Source organism: Aethina tumida, chromosome 7 (assembly GCF_024364675.1).
Source record: "Aethina tumida isolate Nest 87 chromosome 7, icAetTumi1.1, whole genome shotgun sequence".
NCBI classification, from domain to species: domain Eukaryota; kingdom Metazoa; phylum Arthropoda; class Insecta; order Coleoptera; family Nitidulidae; genus Aethina; species Aethina tumida.
Window position 1 is genome coordinate 17,473,315 of NC_065441.1, and position 24,227 is coordinate 17,497,541.

Sequence of the window (24,227 nt, forward strand, 5' to 3'; positions counted from 1 at the left end):
CAATATATTTTACAACGGCTTTTAATTATGGATGTTGGCGACCATAATTTATGTTGGTGGCACAGAGAAAAGACGCACAATTAAGAGCACCAAGTCGGTGTTTGATCCATCCAATCAGTTAGTTGCTTCGCTCAACTGAAGCGTCCTTTTCCCGACTCTATAATTTTAGAGCACGTCGATCGTAGAAACACGGAAAAAACACGAGTGATTAAAAATAATTGTTCGCGGTGTGTATTACTAATATCCTGAAAGATCTTAATCTTAACAGATTAATAGCAGTTGCAGTACCATGTATTATTTTGTAATGCAATCACGTGCATTTCAATCTTGGAGGTTCTCATGTTGAAACTTAACCTTTCCCAGCAAACGTAAATTACAATTTGAAAATTGCCCGAAGACTGAAAGTCCAAATCAAAACTATTATCTTTTAATTAATCCCAGAAACTGTGTCGTAAGCAACGCTTATTAAATTGTTAATAAATATACAATTAACATTTGAAAATGCCAAAAGGGTTCCGTGTCGTAAAATGCATGATCTACGGCCCTGTTTAGATGCAAATACGCGTGTTTGCTCGATAAAAATAATCAATTTGCATTTATTCTTGCCTAATTGGCAATTATTCTGGTATCACTTCATCGTTCCCGAGATGATCTACGATATTTCAATTGCATTACGATATTCCGTAAATATCGTAAACGTACGCACATTGATTGCATCACTAAGGAAACGTTAATCTGCTTTTTATTTGTTTTTAATGATTGCAACGAGATTTTCCTATCGACTGACCTTTGCTGATGCTGAACGAAGGATTCATCAGTGACATTTCGTTTTCGCATATCTGCGACGTTCTAAAATCTGGTCGACCTAAATTAAATCAACAATAAAAATCCCACTGGTTTTATTATAATCAGGAAACGTAGCTTTTGATGGATGGCTTAAAGTAAATCCGTTGAAGTTTATAATTCATTCGGATTATTAGCCGTAAAACAATAAATCGTGTCTAATATAAAAACTGCTTTATTGTTTTAATTAAGCAAATATTGATTTATGATTTGCGATCAAATGGGCCCAAGGTAATAAATACCGATGCCGGCGTATAATAAATGTACACAAACTGGCGAAAATAAACGATAGTCGTATGTAACTGTATATTTTAATATTTAAACATTTCTCATGAGTTATTATTGCCATATTTGCTGCTATTTCAACATGCTTTTGAATATTTTAGTTCGCATTTTTTAAACAGTAGGTGTTGTCGAGCCAACGCATTAATTAAACCATTAACATGTCACTTACAGATTTTCTGATATTCGAACTGCTAATACGTTTCAAATTTATCACGGACATAAATCCCGCGACATTGTGTTTATGTGTTACACATCAAATATGTTAATCTTGCAATTAATAAATTATTAATTATCTGGAAAAATAAACGACAGTTCAGCTACTTCACTATACTATACTTTTGATTGATCGATTTTCAGGAAATGTAACAGTTTATGGTATTGGAAATAACTTAACTATGTGGGCGTTAAAGATTAAGAGGTTGATTGATGGTTTAACTTGTTAAGATTGTTATGAAATTCGAATATTAAACAAATATCGTCAAGTTCATCAGAGAATGAGGTGTATGTTAAAGTAGTTTTTTATTAATATTTAAGATTTGTGTTTCTTAAAGGTATTTTTCACCATCAGAGAGTTAATTAATCCATTCCCTGTTTAGAAATCTAAATTATCACAAAAGATTCTTCTTCAATTTTAAATTAAAAAAGCCACAAAGTACCTTTTTCATGTTTAAATTTAGAAACATGTCTTAAGTTAACAACGAATTCTTCTTCCATTCTATCTTTAAATACAGCCTCTTTGTGCCTTTACACAACATATTTATCTTCAAATTTATGATCGGATACAGTCACAACAGATACTTCTTCAAATATTGAAGAAACAGTCGTAACAAATCTTAATTATTCTTAAATATAAAATTAGCCTAAACAGATACAACAGAATTGTCCCGGACTTCAAATTTTAAAACAGTCGATAGCCTTTTCATCTTTAAATTTAAAAACTGTCAGAAGAGATTATTTTTCTTCATGTTTGTAATATTATTTTTACAAAGTCCAATTTGTGATAATTTAAAAAGCCGAAATAAGTAAAGTTTATCAGAGAATGAGGTGTATGTTAAAGTATTTTTTTATTATTATTTAAGATTTATATTTCTTAAAGGCATTTTTTCACCATCAGAGAATTAAGAAGATGATTTCTTTTTTCAAAATCAAGTTTATAAACGGTTACAGCTGATTTCTCTTGATCTTAAGTTTAGAAACAATCACAATTAACTAAAAAAATTAAGTTTATGTTTAACAACAGTGTTTAAAAAGTTTTGAAGAAACAGTCGTAACAAATTTTAATTATAATTAAATAAACAAATAGATGTTTAAACAAATAAGAAAATCACGTGGAGGGAAAGTGAAACGATTTCGTCGCAGCAAATCCATCTTGTCGAGCGAAGTAAATGGTTCCGTGTAGTACAATAAAGTCGTTGGCATAACGGTCAAGATTTGTTCATGGAACAGTTGGCATTCATTAGTCTATGACACCAGAAGGGAAATGCAACTGACGGAGACGACTGGGGTTGCCCCTTGCTTATAAAACAGGTGTATTCAACTCTGCAGATGTTGTCTTTATCAGTTCGCGCGTTTATTGTTCTTCACCTGTGCCGAATTTTACTACAGCCTTTGTTTTAACAGCCTGTAAATGAATTAAGATTATAATTATTTGTCGGCTTGTTAGAACCTTCTCATGAAAATTAAGATTAATTTATTCCTTATTGCAGAAGTGGACTGTTATAATCAAACATTATGTTTCCGATTAGTTATGGTCATTTTCTGTGGGAGACAGATTAACCTATTTTGTTTTGAAAAACGTCATACAAGCTTGTCATTAAGGTTTAATATTATTTACGATGCTGAAAACTCAATTAAAATGTGGCAATAATCTTACATTGAACTTAACGTTCTAATGCTTCTTTCTTGTTTCCTTTAAAAGACTTCTTCAGTTCGACGTATAATATAATTAATATTTAAGTGGCCTCCATATTTGTCTATTAATTTAAATAAATAATAATTGTATATTTGTTTTTAAAGCATCTTCCACAACCTTTCGTTTTCTATTTAGCAAAGAAACTGACATATAAACAATTTTACGATTGTCTTTTCATGGATAATTTAAAATAATTATTAGTTTGGTAATTTTTTTCTGCGATTGTACATTCAATACGCGTTTAGGAAAACCGATGGAATAATCTAATAAGAAAGAAATTTATTTATCCGTCACGTAGTCATATCTGATCCCGTAGCAAATTTGGCATGAACTTTGCATATTTTTAAGGAGTGTTTTCTACTGTTGCCATACGTATGCAAAATAAATTGTCTTTCCAAGAAATTAATTTTAACATTTGACCAACGAAAAAACTAACATGCACACAAACAAAACGATTATTTATTTAGCTCTTAATGTATTCCATCTGAGAGTAAATGGCAATCTTCAATGATCAATCACTCACAAAGAAATGATTGTGCGATTGTGAATAATGTCGCAATGTCGTGAACAATACTAGGAAGAAAAAAAACGAAGACTGCGTTGCCCACGGTGAATATTCAAGTGAGTCATAGGTTAAAAATTCATGCATTGTCCATTCCTTGGTTTGATGGCGGTTTTATTGCCCCTCATGTGTACATGCTCATGTTAGTGGGTAAATTAAGGAAAACAATCACTTTACGTTACGACTTCCTCTAAAAATTAGATCTATTATTTAGGAGCACGTTCTACGCTCTGGGAAACATCAAGTTCTTGGAATTTTACCATTTCTGGACACAACCTGAGTTTCGTAAATTATACTAATTAGTGACGAGCAGCCTGGAATCACTTCTGAAACATTAATAACACATTAGTATTTATAATAACCTTATTTTTAACCAACGTGTTCTTAGAATTATTCTGTACAGAGTGATTCATTAACAATTCAAGGAGAACGTAAAGAAATACTGAATTGAAATTTTTGTAGCAATCATAACTTGACATGAACTATTTTTCTTATTTATTTTGAAAAAAGTGATATAAACTTTATTATATTAAATGTAACACCCTGTATATTTTAAAATTTTAATAAATTTATTTTAAATTAAACGTGTAAATGAAATGTAACTGACGGAGACGTCTAGGGAAACATTAATAACATATTAGTATTTATAATAACCATATTTTTAATCAAGATGTTCTTAGAATTATCCTGTACAGAGTGATTCATTAACAAATCATGGAGAACGGAAAGAAGTATTGATTTGAAATTTTTGTAGAAATCATAACTTGATTTGAACTACTTCTCTTACTTATTTTGAAAAAAGTGACACAAACTATATTATATTAAATGGAACACCCTGTATATTTTTAGACTTTAATAAATTTATTTTTAAATTAAATGTGTAAATGAAATGTTCTTAGAATTATGCTGTACAGAGAGATGCTTTAACAATTCATGGAGAATGGAAAGAAGTATTGATTTGAAATTTTTATAACAATCTTAACTTAACTTGAACTACTTTTCTAATTTATTTTGAAAAAAGTGATAAACTTTGTTATATGAAATGGAAATCCTGTATATTTTTAGACTTATTAATAAATTTATTTTTAAATTAAACGTGTAATAGCAAATAGAATGGTTATACTTAAATCCAAGAGTTTTTGAGTTATTATTTCAAAAAAATTTCATTATATACGTTTAGTTTTGTGCATCTCAAGGGGTCAATAACTTTGTTATTCTCAATGCTAAAATATACATAAAAATACATAATTAAGATGAATATTGGAAAAACCTTTTTTCTTGGGTCAAAATTGATGGCTTTTCAGAGTGATTATGGATTGAGAGTATCTCCAGGAAGCCATCAACAACATATCCTGCACTCATTACAAGCAATTATTTAATAATCCATAAACCTAGAAATACAGAAAAAAAAATTGTTACTTATCCATTGTTTGGTGCAATTATTGATAATTAGACTATTTATTTATATTATGCAAATCCCCCGAATACGTATTATTCCTGCAAGAAACTGTTACACCTGTCATATGGCAGTGGTACAAGGATTTACATAATATGCTCGTTTATAAATTATATGAGAAGTGGATAGAAAAGTTATTGTCCTGTGAGAAAAATATTATCGAGGTATTTTAATGTAATAAGCATTTTTCAATACATAATAATGGTGGACTGATAAATCATTGCAATGGAATAAAAGCGTTAAGTTACAGTTAGAACAGTCCGCAGGTACAAATTAAATTACTTGTAGTATTTCAACGCACAACAATTAAAACCTGTATTCTTATTCTCATGTGGTGTTTATATCAAACAATACTGTCTGGGATTATTTTGTAATTTATATGATTTTTTGTGTTACAGTTATCCAAAGAAAACCACTTTGAATGGTACGACATGTAAGTATTGCTTACAAGTTTATTTTCACTTGGGTACAATTACGTTCACACATCAGTGTTGTTAGGGAAAGTCGACCAAAACACCTCAAACCATTTTTGCTTTTAACCCTGACTTAATAATATTTTATTTTTTAATTTTCTCTATAATTATCCCGATGCATTGTCCCATTTTTTTACAATTAATTTTTGCATACAATGGTACTTTCAATGCCAAAAATCCAACCTCTTCAAATGCCATGGAAATAATAAACAATTAAATCGTACAGATGAAACAATTCATATTAATGTTTAATTTCATGCTTGTGTGCACATTAAATGTAAATATTATTCCCATTTCCTGTGCATTTGCCATATTGAAACGCTAATGAATTTATTACAATATTCATGTACAACACAGGCGCCCACTTTACAGGACTAATCAAATTACGTCGAATATTTTCGTTGCAAATAGATAAGTTAATTAATAAGTCGAGTTTAATTTGCAAATTAATTAATTCGATCGAGATAAAGGGTAATAGATTGACATTGGAGGGAATTCAAATTGCAATGTGCCAGAGTTTTACTCGAGATATGTGAAAAATGTTAACTTTCAAGCTGCTATATAATAGACGTATCGAATATAACAATGATTATGCAATTTCTGTGCGGCCTTCCTTTCTGACATTGGCTAAAATTTACATTCCTGTTCCGTAATCTTAACTATTATCAAATTTGTGGCATTTATCAGCACGACAACAGCAATTTGTAAGATAAACAAAGCAATTTGCCTATTTTTATGTAAAAAAATGACCCAAATGAACAAAAAGGTTTATTTTTCGACATTGACGTATAGTAGCTGACATCATCAAAATACATTAGAGATGCTGAAGTTAAGTCCGACTTGTTGACGAGTTTTTTTTATTGTAAGCCAAGATCTTGATAAAGCCTGCAAGACAAGTTTGGATTTAATGATGCTTAATGATTTATAGAGTGAAACATTGAATGTTTAATTTAATTAACATATTATCACATTAGATGCTACTTATATCCATTTCCAAATTAATTCGAGCAACACCATACATTTACAAAGCAATTAACCATTTGAATTGGTACATAAAAATTTTTGTCAGATTAATTTCGGCCTATTAATTATAGCTCGTCAATGATGTCATGCTCGAAAATTATTATGTAAGATGATTAAGTAGTGCAATACAACTCTGTTGACGTGGAAAACTGCATCGATAATATACAATGATAATGTTTTCTAATTAAAGTAACAAGAGAAAAATACATAATTCATGCCAACTATTAATTGAATGGTAATAATTATATTTGTTTATATCATTTTTATTTTAATCCAATTATTAGATATAATTGACGTTTCGTATGAAGAATTCCATTTTGAAATAACTAATTAAAACGAACTGTTTCACGTTGCATTCAAAGCTAATGTTCTAATTAAACAGTTCTTTTTTTTTGATTTTATTACAAACACATTTAGGATTTTTTAATCAATTATAAGTGGTTGTTCACCACGGTTTTTCTCTTATTAGTTTTACATGTACAAACGATTTGTTTATGTCATTAACAAGTTGATTAGTAAAGGATTTCTTTATTTAGAAAATTAATTATGTTGTTTGTTTATATTTATAATTAATCTAACACAAATTGATTATAATTTCTACTTATTGTGAAATTGTAGACTTAATCTAGAAAAATGTTCATTATTAGTTTAATTATTTTTATAGATAAAAGGATTAAAAAAGTAAAATGTTTAATTAGGTTTTTCCTATACAATACAATAAATTTGAGTAATAAAAATAAAATTAATTTAACAAAAGTTTATTTCTTAAATTTTAGAATTTAAAAACTTTTAATTAGATTTTGATTATTCAAATGAGTAAGTCAGGGTAATTTATAAAATAAACATAAAACTTAAGATAAGAAATCTGCAGAAATTCGTAAAAAATAAAACTCCTCATTAGATTGAACCTATACAATAGGTTTATAGTAATTTTAAATATAACATAAAAAGTATAATATTTTCTTAAATTTTGCATCAAATCAGAGTAATTTGAAAAATATTATATATTATTAGATTGAACCTATACAAAAGAAAAATTCAGAATTCAGGAAATTTTGCAGGAATTCGTAAAAAATAAAATTTCTTATTAGATTGAACCTATACAATAGAAAAATTCTGAGTAATTTTAAATATAACACAAAAAGTATAATGGACATATTTTATTTCTTAAATTTTGCGAGAAATCATAAAAAAATAGAATTTTTAATTGGATATACAATATAAAAGTCAAAACGAATAAACATAAAATAGAGTAGAGAAATTTTATTTCTTAAATTTTATAAAGTGTCATAAAAAATAAAAATTTTTAATTAGATTTTATCTATAAAATATAAGAAATCTGGGTAATTTGAAAACTAAACATAAAACATAATATAAGGGAAATTGTATTTCTTAATTTTGCATTACGCCATAAAAAAAATCTATACAATAGAGAGAAAATCATAGTAATTTGAAGAATAAACATAAAATATATAATTAGGAAAATTTTAATTCTTAAGTTTTGCAAAAAGTCATAAAAAGTTATTTGTTTATTTAAATTTTGTCTACACAATAAACGAAATAAAAGTAATTTAAGGAACATAAAACAAAATCAGGGAAATTGTTTACCTTAAATTTTGTAAAAAAATATAAAAACTTTGAATTTTTAATTAGACTTTAAATAAAATAAAATTATTAATTTTCGTTTTTGAAACTCTACAAGAAGGGAACATAAATATGAAAACTTTATTTCTTAAATTGTACAAAAGGTGTATTTTTATAATGAAGGAAATCAGAATAATTTAAAATATAAATTTTAAATCTGAAATTAAGATTTGTGTTTCTTAAATTCTGTTGTTAAAACTTAATAAAAAGATATACTAAAACATAATTTCACATATAATAATGTGATGGAATAATAATTTAATTAAAAAATATTTTGTTTCATAAATTTTATTAAAATTATAAAACAATAGATTGAAATTTATTTAGTAAGATTATATTTAAATAATGAATGATTCAATTAGCACAGTAAACTCAGGATGCAGCAACTTAGCCGCGATCAATTTGCATTTGCAGCAAAACGAAAAAGTGTCCAGTTCCGTTCCAGAAGCAAGATCTGCGATTTGCAGCTTGTTGTGTGCATCTCGTCATAGAGATACGAGCAGTTCGAGCAGTTCGAGCAGTTCGAGCAGTTCGAGCAGTTCGCCTTACGCAGTCGGTAGTTAGCATATCCGGCAGAATCGGGTTTCTCAACATCCCATATTGACTTAATAACGCAAACGTTAATTATTTTACAATCTGGTTTCCGTACCAGTTCGTTAAATTTATGTGGCTTTCCTGCACAGTCTAATGGGGAAACTGATCGTTAATTTATGTTTTGTTTAGGTGCACAATTTCTGTTTTGTACTTCTGTAGTTTTTCGATTCGGCGTTAAAAAGTAATATGTGATCACAATGTAGCATCGAAAGTGCAACAAGCAAGCATCAAACAAAGTAGAGACGCGCCACTTCTTATGTAACTGTACAAGAGCCCACACAATACAGCACGGGAATAATAAATTTTAATCAGAATTCAAAGTGAGCCATATGCATGGAACTGAATAATAAAACTGTATTTGGTCGCTATTAATGACGCAGAAAAAAATCGCGATCACCGCTACAAATTTATTATGACAACATTATTTATTGGTGGCATCAAACTTATTAATTGACGGGCGTGAACTCTCGAAAATGCTCAATAAAGTTTTAACAGCCAACCGTAAAATAAACCCGATCGGTCGTGTGATTAACAGGTGAGATGTTTACATAGAATTACGAAGGGTTTGTTGTTTTCTTCGTCGTTGGAAACCAGAACTGGACAACTAACTCATCGCAGTGGTAATTCTAGTTCAGGTCTTCAACTGGTGTAAATCCAAACGTTGGATTCCCACAATTTAATATAATCATAATCTCGGTACCACAACTGCTTGATTACCACTAGAGATAATAAAAACGTAACGACTCTCACCGGTGGCATTTTTCCTTTTTTCCAAAACATGTGACGATTTACAAAAAACCTTTAATGAAATTAACCTTTTTTTGGCTGCCATAATATAAAGAGGATATTCTTGTGTAATGCAAGAACTGCATTAGTTGTACCGAAGGTGTATGATATTCATAAGAAAACTCAAGGAAAAATATTATTAGTTCTGTATTTTTATCTACTTCATAATTATTTCATTAACTATAAAAATAAACACTGAAGATATTAATGAATAATATAATAATTTAAAGAGAATAACCATTTTATTGCTTTAAGTTTAACCATTGCATCAAAAATTAATTAATCTTATTTAATATCTTATATAATTATCGCTGCTCGTAATAATAATATTTTCAATTAGAAAAGTGATTAATTTAGAGATGAGAAAAGCACTTCAATTATATGGGAATTTTGGCCTGTTTATGGGCTAATTTCGGTCCAAAAATAAAAAATTTGGAATTGAAAAATAACTGTTTTTTTGTTTTTGAAATGAGAGTGTGGCATATAAGAATTTCAGGCTCTTTATGAGCTGCTAAATGTTCAAAAGAAAAAAAAATTGCTCAAATATAATGTGTGCTTTTTTTTCATTTTTAAGATTTGTATGTAGACTCAGTTTCTCATTGACATAAATTAAACGTTTAATTTTATCGTTTTCGAAGTATTTTTAGTACTGAGATTTTGGGCTCCATTGGAGTAATTTGGCCGCAATCGATATATTTTACATTTGAATGTTAGTTATAAGACTGTCAGTACATAGAAATTTTAAAATTAAAAAACAACCATTAATTTTTTGACCACACATAAGCCCGTAAAGAGCCTAAAATTCCTGCAGTGTAAAAATTGAAGGTTCCATAGTACCAATTCCAGAAACTCAAGGTGGGTTCTAGCTTCTTTTAGGCCCCCAAAAAGAGCCTGAAATTCCCATTTAATTGTTATGCCGTTTTGGTGTTACGGTTTCCACAGGATTAAAACAAAGGTCAGTTCGAATTTTTTAGTTGGTAAGCTATTTTTCTAAAATATTTTAAATGCATTACTGCAATCCGTAAGTGATGATTTATTTTTGTTAAACCTTGAACAAAATATGAAAAATAAAAAATAAAAACAAAAACCATTAAGTTTCTTGTTTCAAATGGAAGAACAATTTTCACATACAAAACATTCTTTACATTTTTATAAACATTTAGAGTCACTCTATTTTTGAAAAATTTAAATATTTTAAAAATAATTGAATATAGGAAGCCGATGATTAAAAATGGAATAAATCCAGAATTTAAAATAATATATTAAAAAAATTATATTATAGAACTCAATTTCAGTTTGAAGTTTCTTTTAGTTCTTCATAAACAATTAGGTGAATCACCCTGTACATTATTTTCATCATACCTTTTTGTAATGAAACAATTTGATGGGAATTTTCGGCTGTTTATGAGCTAATTTCGATCCAAAAATAAAAATTTTGTGATTGAAAAATAACCGGTTGTTTTATTTTTGAAATGGGGGTATAGCATTATCGTAAAGCTAGATCCTATACAAAATTTTTACATGTAAGAATTTCAGACTCTTTATGAGCTCCTAAATGGTAAAAAGAAAAGAAAATTGCTCAAAAAAATGAGTGTTTTTTTTAATTACAGTTTTTTTAACATTAAAAGAGTAATTCTAAAGATTCCGAGATGTTCTTAGTACTAATATTTTGGGCTATTTATGGGTTAATTTCGGCACAAATGTAAAAATGGAGGAGGGTGTAGTTTTACCGTGCAAATAGTCAAAAGCAAAAAAATTAGATCAAAAATAATGGCCATTTTTATCTTAATATTAAGATTTATCTGAATAAGCAGGTGTCTCATTTACATTAATTAAACGTTTAATTTTATCGATTCTGAAGTATTCTTAGTACTGAAATTTTGGCCTCTATATTGGCTAATTTGGCCGCAATTGACATATTTTACCTTTAAATGTTAGTTAGAAGACTGTCGCAACCTTTAGTTTTTGACCTAATTTTTTGACCATTCATAAGCGTAGAAAGAGCCCAAAATTTTTACATTTGGGTTTGACTTTTTACGACTGAAATTGGCCCATAAAGACTCCGAAATCACCATATAATGTAATACAAAATGGTATAAATACAGAATTTTCAATAATATATTAGAAAAATAGACAAAATTACACTACAGAACAATTTCAGATTGAATATTTCTTTTTTCGTTTTTCATAAACAATTAGCTGAATCACCCAGTACATTATTTTCATCATACCTTCTTGTTCTGAACCAATTTGAAATCTACGTAACCACTTATAAGTTGTAATATTTACGTAATCTGGTAAAATAACGACTACTTAAATAGACCATAATATATATTAGCTTTTATCGAAAGTAAAAACTTGATTTAACATATATGGCATTGTCACATTATGTATTTTTCCACTTTTTCCTTTGATTTATGAAGTGTGACCGATAAATAATGCCCGTTTTCCCGGTATTTCACACACACACGTACACCACATTATAATGAAGTGTAATTCGCCGTTCGCAGACTCCATCTATTGCGTTATTTAGTGCGATGTCTGCTTTGAAAATAATTGTACGTTCGGAAGACTTATTTATGACGAACGTGATTTATTCCCATATATCAGTGAACACATTTTAAAACCACGCCCACCTTCTACAACTTGTTGATAATCGATTGTTTTACTCCCTATTATTTTAGGTTGTGTTGCATCCACCATTTTTTTAAGAAATTTCCCCTCACACATTTGAATAAAGTTGGTCCGCTAGACGATCATGAATAAGACGTTAAACAACCGTAACACACAACACAAATCAATAAGAGCATTAAAAAGATATTTGCGGCGGCATTAGTTCCGTTAAATTAAATTAATCCGATCGTAAGTTATCAAGGCGAGCATTAAATCAGATTTAAACTTTGCACCGCAGATACAAACACACATGAGTCACGGATGGTGGGTTCAAGAAAGTGCGCCAACGCCATGCACGTATGCAAATTTACAATGCGGTTAGTTTAGTACTTGGCACAGAAATCAGAAAAATCAATTAGACTGGGAGATAAAAGGTGTTTGGTGGTGATTACATGCTAATTAAACTCTTGTCTGACGAATATGCCACTTTCTTCTGCCGTTTACACGGAAAATTGCCTCTTGTTTTTATTAGCAACGCCCTATTAGGATCAATTGGGAAAATCAAATGGGTTTTAATGAATTGTAGAAATAGGAACTGGAGGCTTTTTGTGTTGTGCTTAATTTATGGCGGCCTAGATTATTAGAAAATGTTATAAAGCAAGAAGTTGGTAGTGATGAACGTGCATTTTAATATTTAATTATGCTGCAAGGAAACTTTCCATAATTATCTCCTCGATAGACTTACATTTATTGTTTATATTTTACGTTTAGTCTCTTTAATACGATTTTATTAACGTTAAGAAATTAATAGTTCCAAGTGTGTTTTAATTAAATTGTCCTTTAATGCAAGAATATAAATTTAAATACTATTAAAACGAAGATTTCATAATTGCATGTAACAACGTAATTCTGTATCTTTTACAGCTTTTAAAATAGTTAATAAACTTCAAATATATAAAATTACTTATTTGTATGCCATACACAATCAATTTTGCATAAATGTTAAATAAACATTTATTATTAATAAATCTATTCATATAGAATTTTATGCATATTGAATATCGTGCATACATTAATATAAAATAATTCAATTAAATACAACAATTTGAATTCTAAAATTCTACATAATTTATCTTAATTAATAAGATATATTATTTATTTTATATTGATTATTATAAAGATTAATACAAATTCAACGCATGATCAAGTCCAATCTACTTTTACTTCTCTAACAATCAATTTCCAATCAATATATTTTGCTTAAAATAACTTTTTTATACTTCAAAAGCACACTTAAAACACAGTTAAAAAGTTAGTGGTTTTTTTGATCCAACGTTATGGAACTAGAGCAATTGTCATGCCGAATTCAGTCCGATCGGGTGATTTATGTCTGTGAGATCGAATTGCGTTTCTTCACGCATGAAACCGGCGGAAGCTATGAACGAATTACTAATATTGAAATGTGGCTCAATTTTACGGCTGAACAAACCGAAATTGTGCGATGCACAATGCGTGAACAATCGGTTCCCACAATGTCTTCAAAAATTTTTATCTCAGGGTTTCCTTCGAATTGCACTAAATATAAAAGTCGTCCGTGTACTGTTGCAGTTTCGAGTACAGTTTCGAACTGTTCTCTTTAGTTTTATACAAAACGAAAACAAAGATTTCTTGGCCTGATTAAACAGAATAATACAGAAGTTAGCAAATAGCTTGAACAGTTACCAATCTATGAAAAAGTCTCCAAACAACATAAGACGAATTAATTGAATTAAAATCTTACAAATGATTTCCTGCAGCAGCTCATTTATCATTTTAATGACGAAAACAACAGATTTTGTCGATGAATGGATGTTTCCTTATCTAAAAATATTCTCGATAATGCAGCGCATCCATTCGAGAATATTAATTCTCGCGCCATAAACCAACCAGAGTGTGATTCATGAATGGGCATATCGGAGATGGCTGAGAACTACGTGTTTCCGGTACGTGGCTACCAATTTTAGAAGTACACACGAGGTTAACACAGTCATTCTTGTATGAGGCCATTCGAACGTACTCCTGGGAAATTCTTAATCGTCAACCAATTCATTAATTTTACACTCTTTTTATCAAAATCCTTTAGGCAATAAATGTTGCAGCACGAACGTAGTAAAAACTTTTGGCCTTTTCCCCTCCGATTACTAATAAGACAACCACCAACTTTCTACAGTTACAACAAAACGAAATATTGAAGAAACCAATGCAAAACGATTGATTGGTTCAACGTTAGATATTTCCTGCAAAAAGCTTAAAACATCCGTCAAAACAAACGAGTGACTTTCACCTTCGCCAAGAGAACAATTTAATAGCCTGTTTCCTAAAATTCCAGCCCATTATAAATTTCATCCGAGTTATTCGTGATCACCGTACATGTTGGCATTTGTTAATTCGCTCCTCCCACCAATTGGAAAGCAACAAAGGCAGGAATGTTTTTTTTTTTATTTGTACGTCCGTTTTACAGGACTGACACACACAGACACAGACAATACACAATGGCGCAGTATGCATAATGTTTGTGTTAAAGGTGTGAGAGGAATTGTTTTGAACCGATACATCGAAAAATCCAGTTCTATTATTATGGCCATAAATCAATTTAGCTCGATGTGATTACGTTATGTATCGGGTATTGAGTCGTGTTGTAGATCATTCTTTGTCGCAAAATTCAATAAATTTTATAAATGACGGATTGTGGTGAAATGAACGTTATTTAAATTGTCGTTTCTAATTAATTCCAATACAATTACATTAAAATTGAATTACGACTTGCGTAAATAAGGAGAAATCGTAAAAGTAAAACTTCTTTTTTTCATTAGAATTGACTGAATTAACGCATGTTCTTAATTATTATTTTTTTTTTTTTCGTTCTTTTTGTTCTGAGAATTTCTACATTTTTACTGATTTAGAGAAATTCTCAATACAGAGATTTTCTAAAAGATCTGAAGATCTAATCTGAAATTTTGATTGTAGATCACAACTTCAGAATAAATTCTTACGGAGATATATGGTTTTTAATTTCACATTTGACAATAATAATATGGATATATTATTCTAAATATTTTGCAAAATATATACAATTTCACAGAAATTAACAATAAGAATTTCAACAAAGTATATTTAAAATAAATTAAAACACATATGACAGTTTACAAGAAATTATTTTTTAATAACTTCTGTATCAAAGAAGTACTTTGTACTTCTTTGGTACAGAAGTTAGTAAGTACTACTCCATATACTACTATGTCCAAAAAAATTCTCAGAATCGTCTATTTAAACTATGCAGGTGATTCTTATGTTTTGTACAACATAAAAATTTAATGAATTCTTCGATTTTTACAATATCTGAAGTTTCAGGGAGCAAGCTCTATCAAAAACAACAATATTTGATTGGTTTAAAATGTTCATAAAAGGTAGATTAACAATACAAGACCTTGGAATAAGTGTACTGCATCGTATGAGAAGTACTTTAAAGGCGTTTAAATAAATTTAGAAAAATAAATAAGTTTTTCAGTGTATGACTTTTATTTTAAAAATAGATGAAGACAGAAAAATGATTCAAAATGTAATGTACAATTAAAATAGGCATTAATATTTGTAGATTTACATTTGAAAACTAATGATAATAACGCTTCAGTTTGAACCTGAAATGGCAGTTCACTGAAAACAGTTTTTCAGATTAATATCCTCCTCTAGTAAATCAGTTAGGTGAATCACCCAGAATAATCAGATAACAAAACATGATTTTTATAAAAATGTTGTAACTGTATTTAATGATTAATACAAATGAATGAACGAGATTGTAGTTGTCCATTTTACGATAATTAACCGCAAATGTCCACACTAATAATTTCGTTGTGGTATTAATTATAAACGAAATTAATTTTCTCAAGAGGCACATAACTCTTGCGGATAGCAAAGCATAAATTACAACCACGCATACTAATGATTCGTTTAATGACTTATATTAGAAGCAAATTGTTAACGAACTGCATTAATTGCTTTGGGCGACGTTTTTCATACGTCAAAAGTACTTAGTTAATTGGTGTTGACAAATCAGTCGAAATATACGCAAAAGTTGAATTTCTAGGTTGAAATTTGCATAATTATGTGACGCCCGTAAATGGCGATTTTCGTTTGGTTTTTGAACAAAATCGAAAGTCGATGTTATTCTAAAAAGCTACCCTTGTCCCGGATTTATGCCATACTTGACATCCATCGATAATTGCCAGTGTAACGACCAATATTTAGAGATTACTGTCACAATTATATGAGACATTTCTCTAATGATATAGTATTTGGCGAGTCGTTAATGCAAATTACTGTAATTTGTTAGTAATAACGAGCCAACAACAAAAAATCCATCCTATTAACGCGTATTAGACGTCTATTTTATGCTACAACAGGGGGTAATGAAATTTACAATTGCACCAAGAAACACGTTGTATAATGTTCGTTATTTAAACCACAATTAACGTCACTTATTGCTTAACTAGTTAAAAAATTGATGGGCATTATGAAATTTATATGAATGCGTCCATAATTCCATTTTCCAGGCCGTAAAACTTGTAATTTTAAATCCGTCACTTTTAATAATTGTAATAACAATTCTTTCAGTACAATAAATAAATGATCACATCCGGCATAACAGTAAACGTTGACGTTTAAATGACAAAAAAGTCGGTGGTGATTTTCATGAATTTCGTGAAGAAAAACATATTTACCGTCGGGCGCAATTTAAAATAATTTAAGTGGCAATTTCAGTTTTGAGCTGTAATGTGAGAGAATCACCATACGAAAGTCGCAGGCCAATTACATACAATGTACAATGGACAATTTTAATAATATTGCCTGCGCCCCACTTGATTATGTTGCAAAAATAAAAGTCGAGATGTTAATTAAAAGGTGAGTCGCTCCAACGATGTGCAATTTTCATTTTTAATGTAATGGGGACACGATTACTTTCGATGCATTAGGTTCAATAGTTCAGAGAGAAATTCAAACATTAACAAATAAGTATCGAAGGGCTATTTTCCTTGGACAACCGATAAATAAATAAATAATTGTGTATCTTGTGTGCAGTTTGTGTTGTATCCTTGAAACCGACCCGCTAATTGCGGGTCGAAATAGCCAATTTCCTGGGCTAATTAAAAACCATTAGAAAAATAATGGCGCAATTATTATTGTTCATGGCAACTGCATTATTTAATGTCGAGTTTGCTCTAATTTTTACTGCTTCTGGTTACACCTGCCCGTTGCAAAAAATAATTAAAGAGCTTGCCCGTAATGGTAAGTTGCACAGATATACTTTTATGATTGAAGGAAAAAATCAGAGCCGTTTATGTCGTTTCCAGAATCATGTTTTTGACTCAAGGTTGAAACAGTCGATACGACGTCACGCGACTGAGAAAAACAGATTATTGCCTAATTGGCCAGTAATTAAATTATTAATACACCACACATTTAATTGTCAAAGTTCTGAAATTCAAATAACAAACAACATTAATTGTAGATATCATTTTCTGGACTTTTATGTCTCGACTACTAATAGGTAACTGCAATTTTGTCTTTTGTCATATGTGAACTGGCGTATAATTAGAGTGATTGATGTTGGTCTCTTGTATGGGAAATGTGTGTCCAATTAATTTTTCAAATAAAGGTTTTATTCGAAGAGACTTATTGTTATCAAGGTGAATTAGCACAAGAGCCTCCTTGTATGACTACTTTTACTTCATTTCATTGATTTCAATCACAAACACTTGTTGTTTCTTTCCTTCCATATGTAACCTTACTAAGACATTACATAATTAAGTGCACGTTTTCCTACTGGTTTATTTTCGGAATAAGCACCATATTCTGAAGAATAATCAAGATCACCAGCACGCATAAAAAGTACAGTTCAAAGATAATGCCTTAGAATGGAAGGTCACGCTTATCCTACATGGATGTACCTTTCAAATGATCTCATAATTATAAATCAAGCGGATTAAGATCAGGAGAGCGTGCCGGCAACGCTACATAATCACCATTGTCCAAAACAATTTAGTGAAAAATATGCTCGCATAAATTTACCTTTTTGGTGGTTATGAACTTACGTCTTCCTTATTTACCAGAAATTCGTGTTTAATAACTGTTCCTCCCGTTCACCATTGTTTATTCTTCTAGTGCATTTGACTCATATCGATCGCATGACCACATCTTTTCCGTTATTATTGGTGCGAGCCAATTATTTTTCAATTAAGTCCAAGCGAATTAATTACCGCCTTGCAGTTTCTAGCTTTTTAAATATATTAATAACTGTACATCGGTTTTGAATGCCAATAAGTCTTACCAATGGCGTCTCGATTATTTTCTCTTCAATTTTGATCCAATCAACATTTTCTTTCTTTCGTTTGAAGTTGAGTTGATGCCTCCAAATTATGTACACGAGTAATTGTAGCCATCAGTTGGAACTCATGGAAAGATAATCCATAAAGATGTGACCGTATTATGTCCAGTCGTTGGCGTTTTCATGTAGGTAAAGCCGTTGAAAGAAACGTTAGTTGCATTGGAGGCATTTTAAAACGCAGCAAACCTGTCTAGATAGCGACAGCGGGGCAATTTATCAAAAAATCGGCGTGCTGGTGTACCTTTTCGCTTGCGACCGGCCCCCTATAATCGAGCACAGTGGCGGGAACGCAATTACGGTGATTACTCGAAGGTCGTCGTCCATCCTCACGCACCGTTGATCGAAACATTATATCACTTCTTCAAATGTATATCTATCTTTAACCGGCCACCAAGTTAATTCAAGTGCAAACATTTGCTTCAACGGAGTTGGCGTCGTCGTTAACCCGTGATGAACATTTGAAGGGTGTAAACGAGTAGGAAGAGAAAATCGTGTCCGTTTCGCCTATGGTGGTTTTGAACGGTGCGCCTTCCACTTGTAAAAGAGTTATTGCGTCACGCACAGAAGCCACTGATTAATGATTCCGTGCCGAAAGTCCGGCGCTGCCAACCCTAATTATCTTCCGATAATTGTTGCGCGTACAACCGTCAATTACCGCCACCCGGAGCATAAATAAATAATGCGCCGCCGAAGGAAACCGGACAACAAAACATCTGTTTCTGGTGTAGCGCCCCGAACGAGGTTCTTCTTTCAACGCGGCGAAAAACACGCGAAATTCAGATCCGCACTAAAGTTTATTTTTTACTTCGAAATTCAAAATACACATATAAGAAAAGTATAAGAATATTTTTGCTTCACAGTTTTATGTAAATACAAATTTTAATATTGCACATTTGTTTATTTATCTTCATTTGAGGTATTTAAGTCCATTCCGTAAGCTAGGACACTTCATCTGTGGATAAATTATTCTTCGATTTAAGTCTGAAGATTGTGCAAGCTGGGGTAAAACCTCAATTCTGTCAGTGGACATCCAGTAACAATTGTATTTTGGATGACAATTCCTCCGAATCTGTTGTTGTTTAATCTTCATTTATTTCTTCTCTTCTAATAATCATTTAAGAAAAAAAAAATAATTTTGAAACTAAAGATTTTACTTAAGTTTTTCCCTGCATTTTTTGAGAACCTTTGTTACAAAGTATTGAATAAAATTGATGGCGTGAAGACAATAAAAATTTTTACTAAAAAATAACGAAATTACAAGTATTAAGACTTAATAATTCAAAGAGTTTCTTGAAGACATTTGCATTTGTTGTAAAAGATCTTGTTTTCATTGTGAAGTACCACTTTAACAAAGACAGTACTCATGATATGTGATTATTCGTAAACATGACTCATTAAGATTTATATCTAATGATTGTGCAAGCCAGGGTAATACTTCAATTCTGTCATTGATCATCCAGTAAAACTTGTAAATGGGAGGACAATTCTTCCGAATCTGTTATAGTTTAATCTTCATTTAGTTCTTCCCTGCATTTTTCGTGATCTTTGTTACAAAGTATTGAATAAAATTGATGGCCTGAAGACAATATAAATTTTTACTGAAAAGGAACGAAATTACAAGTTTTAAGACTTAATAATTCAAAGAATTTCTTGAAGATATTTGTATGTGTTGTAAAAGAAGGTCTTGTTTTCATTGTAAAATAGCACTCTAACAAAGACAATACTCATGATATATTCGTATGAAAGATTCGTAAACATGACTCATGTCCTAACAGTACATAATGGCCTTATCAGTTCTGCTTCTGGTAACCATGCCTCTGTTGATTCTTGATGACTACGCAAGAAACTAAATAGGTTGTACTACGAGGGACTTTTAAATTTACAATAAATTACAAACGATGATTTGTTTGAAATGCTTTTATGCTTCAAATATTGAAATAAAGACAACTGAAATAAATAAGTTATTGTTACAATCTAATTTTTAAAAGAAATATAAGGAAATCGAACTAAAATTCGATCAATTTATTTATTGAAAATCGGAGTAATCTTCACACAATGAAAACACTTAGAATAGCTAGTTCTTAATCATTTTTTTGTTTGAAATTAATCATTGATTCAAATATTTCTAAACATATTACATAGTCTTGGTGGTGGTCATAAATCCATCAACTAGTTGATAAGTTCTACATTTTAATGAGAACTTTCATATTTTATGAATTATCTAATTAGTTATTTTTCATTTTTAGTATCTTATTACTTTGTAAGAGATGTGTTAAAATGCCCTCGTAGCAACATCAGCACCGCCATCACCATCATCATCATCATCGGCATCGTCCCGATAAAAATCGATTCGGGCCGTGATGGCTCCGAGCTGAGATACCACGGTGGGCGTCTATCGACCAGGTGGGCACGTGCCCGTAAAACCTAAAAAATTCCAAACGGAAACGTTCGTTCGTTGTATGTGCAGAACGGTCCGCCACCTCGGAGAATGCCCATCGGATACCGTTACCGCATTTCCAGACCGATAATGCAGAGTAATTAGTGCGATGACGGTGTACGATCGCGGCCATTGCCGATTTGATTAATGACTCGCGCAATGCCGAGATTTTATCTGCTCCTCTTCCGTTTCTGTTGATGCGTACGAAAATATGCAACTAAATCAAATTTGAATGAATTACCATAAATAATTTTAAAGAAATCTTTACTTTTCCATCCGAAAATATGTTAATTTGTTTGAATAATAATTTACCATAAATCACATTTTTTGCGCCACGTTCCGTGCAAAAAAAGTAGAGAAGATGTCGCGAAAAATTCAATTTAATTCAAAGGCCAAGTTATAAAAAGTCGTTTATCTTCTAACAATCTATCGGATCCAACATGTTCCACAAACAACAAGAATAAAACAATGAAACAGTTAATTACGACGACAATAAATTTCAAATTCAGGCTAATGAAATTTCAATAACAGACAGATTATAATGGACTTATTATCATAAAGTACATTAAACCTGAAAACAGGATCAGGCAGCTCGATATAATGGACATACATTCAGTTAATTTACATCTTAATATGGCTACCGTTCACGTTTTTTATGGCTATAATGAGATGAGAAGAAAATTATATTAAAATTAATCTGGCATCATAGTTAAATCATTGGTGCCAGCCGCGTTTCATTATGTTCGACGCAACTTTTTTATCATTACTCGTAACATAACACTGTTGTTGTATTGCCAGAAATCAAGAGTGAATCTCGTAGCTGTGTGAATAATTCATGAACTAACGAAATTGGAAACGGTTCGTTCTCATTCACCAACCGATTTTCCTTTCAGATAAAATGATGTGGTTGGAGAGCGGCAAAGTCCACAACCTGGACGACTCAGATGACAGCGACAGCGTGAGCAGCGGCGAAGAAATACCGATTTGGGTGCGAGGCGAGCAGCGATTCGTCTCTGGAATATCCGAGGAAACCACCTGCCAGGACGTCATACACGTTCTGTTGCAGGACGAAGAAATACGAGTGAGTCGATTTCCATAACGCATTAACTACCACGCAGCGAAATTAGCACTGTCAGTGTCGACAATATACTTAATAACGTATCTGCTCACCGTAATGTACCGTTTCAGTATTTACATGAAAGTAAAACACTAAAGACATCTATTTATGGCTGTTCATTAGCATTTCTAAGTGACGATGGATGCTTTCAGCATCCATCGCTCAGACATACAAGCTGTTTATGTATGCATTTGGTACGCGAAAGTAAAAGTTGCTATACTGAAAGTCGATAATTGGATTATTTAGCAAATTAACACTGCAATTAATATAAAAAGGTTCTTAGAATGTTTTATAGCTGAAAGGAATGTTTCGACCTATTCCCGTACAGAAAATTTAATTAATTCTTTCATTCAAATTGTCCTGAATTACAATTTTCTCTATTTTAGGGAAGACCAATTGCAGCTCCAGACCAATACCACATAACAGAAAGATGGCGAGGGGTGGAACAACCACTAGACCCATTTTCTCACATTCTAGATATTTGGAACGCATGGGGAACAGCTCAAACAGAGGTAAATAAAGAAAACTAAAATTTAGTCAATTTAGTTACTGAAAATCAAAGTAAATTTAAGCTTAGTTCACATTAATAGTTCTTAATGAGATTTCAATTTCGATTAAATATATTCGAAACGGTTGTTGAACGAGAATTGATTCATTTGCTAGAGTTATTGAATCCTAAATCGAATCGGAATCTAATTAACAAGAAAAACCATTTCTTACTCTTCAACATCTGTCACGATGTCAAATATTTACTAATAATTTTTTACATTCGTTTACATTACGTAACATATGTTTTTACAACTTACAACCTAACATATTAGAAAAAAGTATCACACCCGTATTGTTTTAAAGGTAAAAATATCATTGAGAAGAATAAAAAATGATGGAAGAAGTCGAAGGCCACGATGTAAATCTGACTGCAGTCAATGGTCCGATAAGAGTGCGTGGAAAACGATTCACCCGAAACGTTTGCATCAGATGCAAAACGAAAAACAACCCTCCAGTACCGAAGAACTTCTCAAACTAGTCCTAGCTCAAGGTGAAGTTATTAAAAGACAACTGAGAAAATTAAGGTAAACATTTACTCTTCTCCAGACGAAAATTTAGTGATTAACTAATTATATTTTTAGGCATAGTGAACACCAGATTGGGTGCCTGGAAGATAAAACCCATAGGGCTAGAATACGTAAGCACGGTAGTAATTATTTATTGGAAACATATTTGAAGAGTTTATCGGAGGCCGTGGAACCAGATGCCGAGACCTTGGGCGTGGACAAGAATAGCGACAGCGGAGTCATGACTGAAGGAGACAGTGAACAGTCCAATCCAAACAACAAAACCACAAGAACCGCTGAGGTACACAATTTAAGTTAATTGTTTTACTTGATTTACAATGAATATTTTAGGACTTCGGAAGACTGTCGCCAACCTCAGAAGACTTCAACAAAGAATTAAAAGACGACGACACCAGTTCAACTGTAAGCGAAGCTACAGTCCGAGAACAGGTGGAGCTTCTGGAGAAGATCGCGAAGCTGAACAAAAGGTTGTTACGAGAGGAGGAGCGTCTGGTTCGTTTGGACGCTAATCTGAGGAAGTACGACAAAAACAAACCTAATGAGAATGAAGAAATAACGAAAACGTTGTGTAAAATTCGAACGGACATGACGAAAAGTGCCTGCGAGATGCAACACAACGAAATCGTTTTGGAGGAAACTATGGACATGTTAGAGAAGAGGCGGAATTTTTTAGACAATTTGTACAGTGATCTTCTGCACGAGGATCAGGAATATGAGATGCTGCAAGCGTTGTTATATAGTAGCACGCCTCAGAAGTCTAATAAGGACTGTGCCCCTAGAAATTTATATCATACCAAAGAATTGCTGGATACCCTAGTTTAACACTTATTTTTCTTATTCACTTTAATTATACCAAATATCTCGTACCTAATAGATTTTAACATAATTCTAGTTAATTTAAATATTGTTAGTTGTTGAAATAAATCATATATTTTATAAAGACTTTGTCGTTTCTTTTAATTATGTTATTTATACATGGGACTGA

At 31.2% G+C, this 24,227-nt stretch overlaps 1 protein-coding gene across 3 annotated transcripts in view; it reads left to right on the forward strand.

Annotated features, from left to right (window-relative positions):
- Nucleotides 1-24,184, forward strand: part of LOC109608958 (ras association domain-containing protein 10) — a 36,214-nt gene extending 12,030 nt beyond the window's left edge. For 2 of the 3 annotated variants that reach the window (XM_020025523.2, XM_049970060.1), the window contains exons 2-7: nucleotides 5,457-5,491; nucleotides 21,943-22,130; nucleotides 22,553-22,678; nucleotides 23,019-23,239; nucleotides 23,297-23,522; nucleotides 23,573-24,184. In XM_020025523.2, coding sequence (XP_019881082.1) covers nucleotides 21,948-22,130; nucleotides 22,553-22,678; nucleotides 23,019-23,239; nucleotides 23,297-23,522; nucleotides 23,573-24,064 — 1,248 coding nt within the window. In that variant the 5' untranslated portion in view covers nucleotides 5,457-5,491; nucleotides 21,943-21,947 and the 3' untranslated portion in view covers nucleotides 24,065-24,184. The remainder of the gene's footprint in view (nucleotides 1-5,456; nucleotides 5,492-21,942; nucleotides 22,131-22,552; nucleotides 22,679-23,018; nucleotides 23,240-23,296; nucleotides 23,523-23,572) is intronic. The other variant, XM_049970061.1, reaches the window with a different exon arrangement.
- The last annotated feature ends 43 nt before the right edge of the window (nucleotides 24,185-24,227 follow it).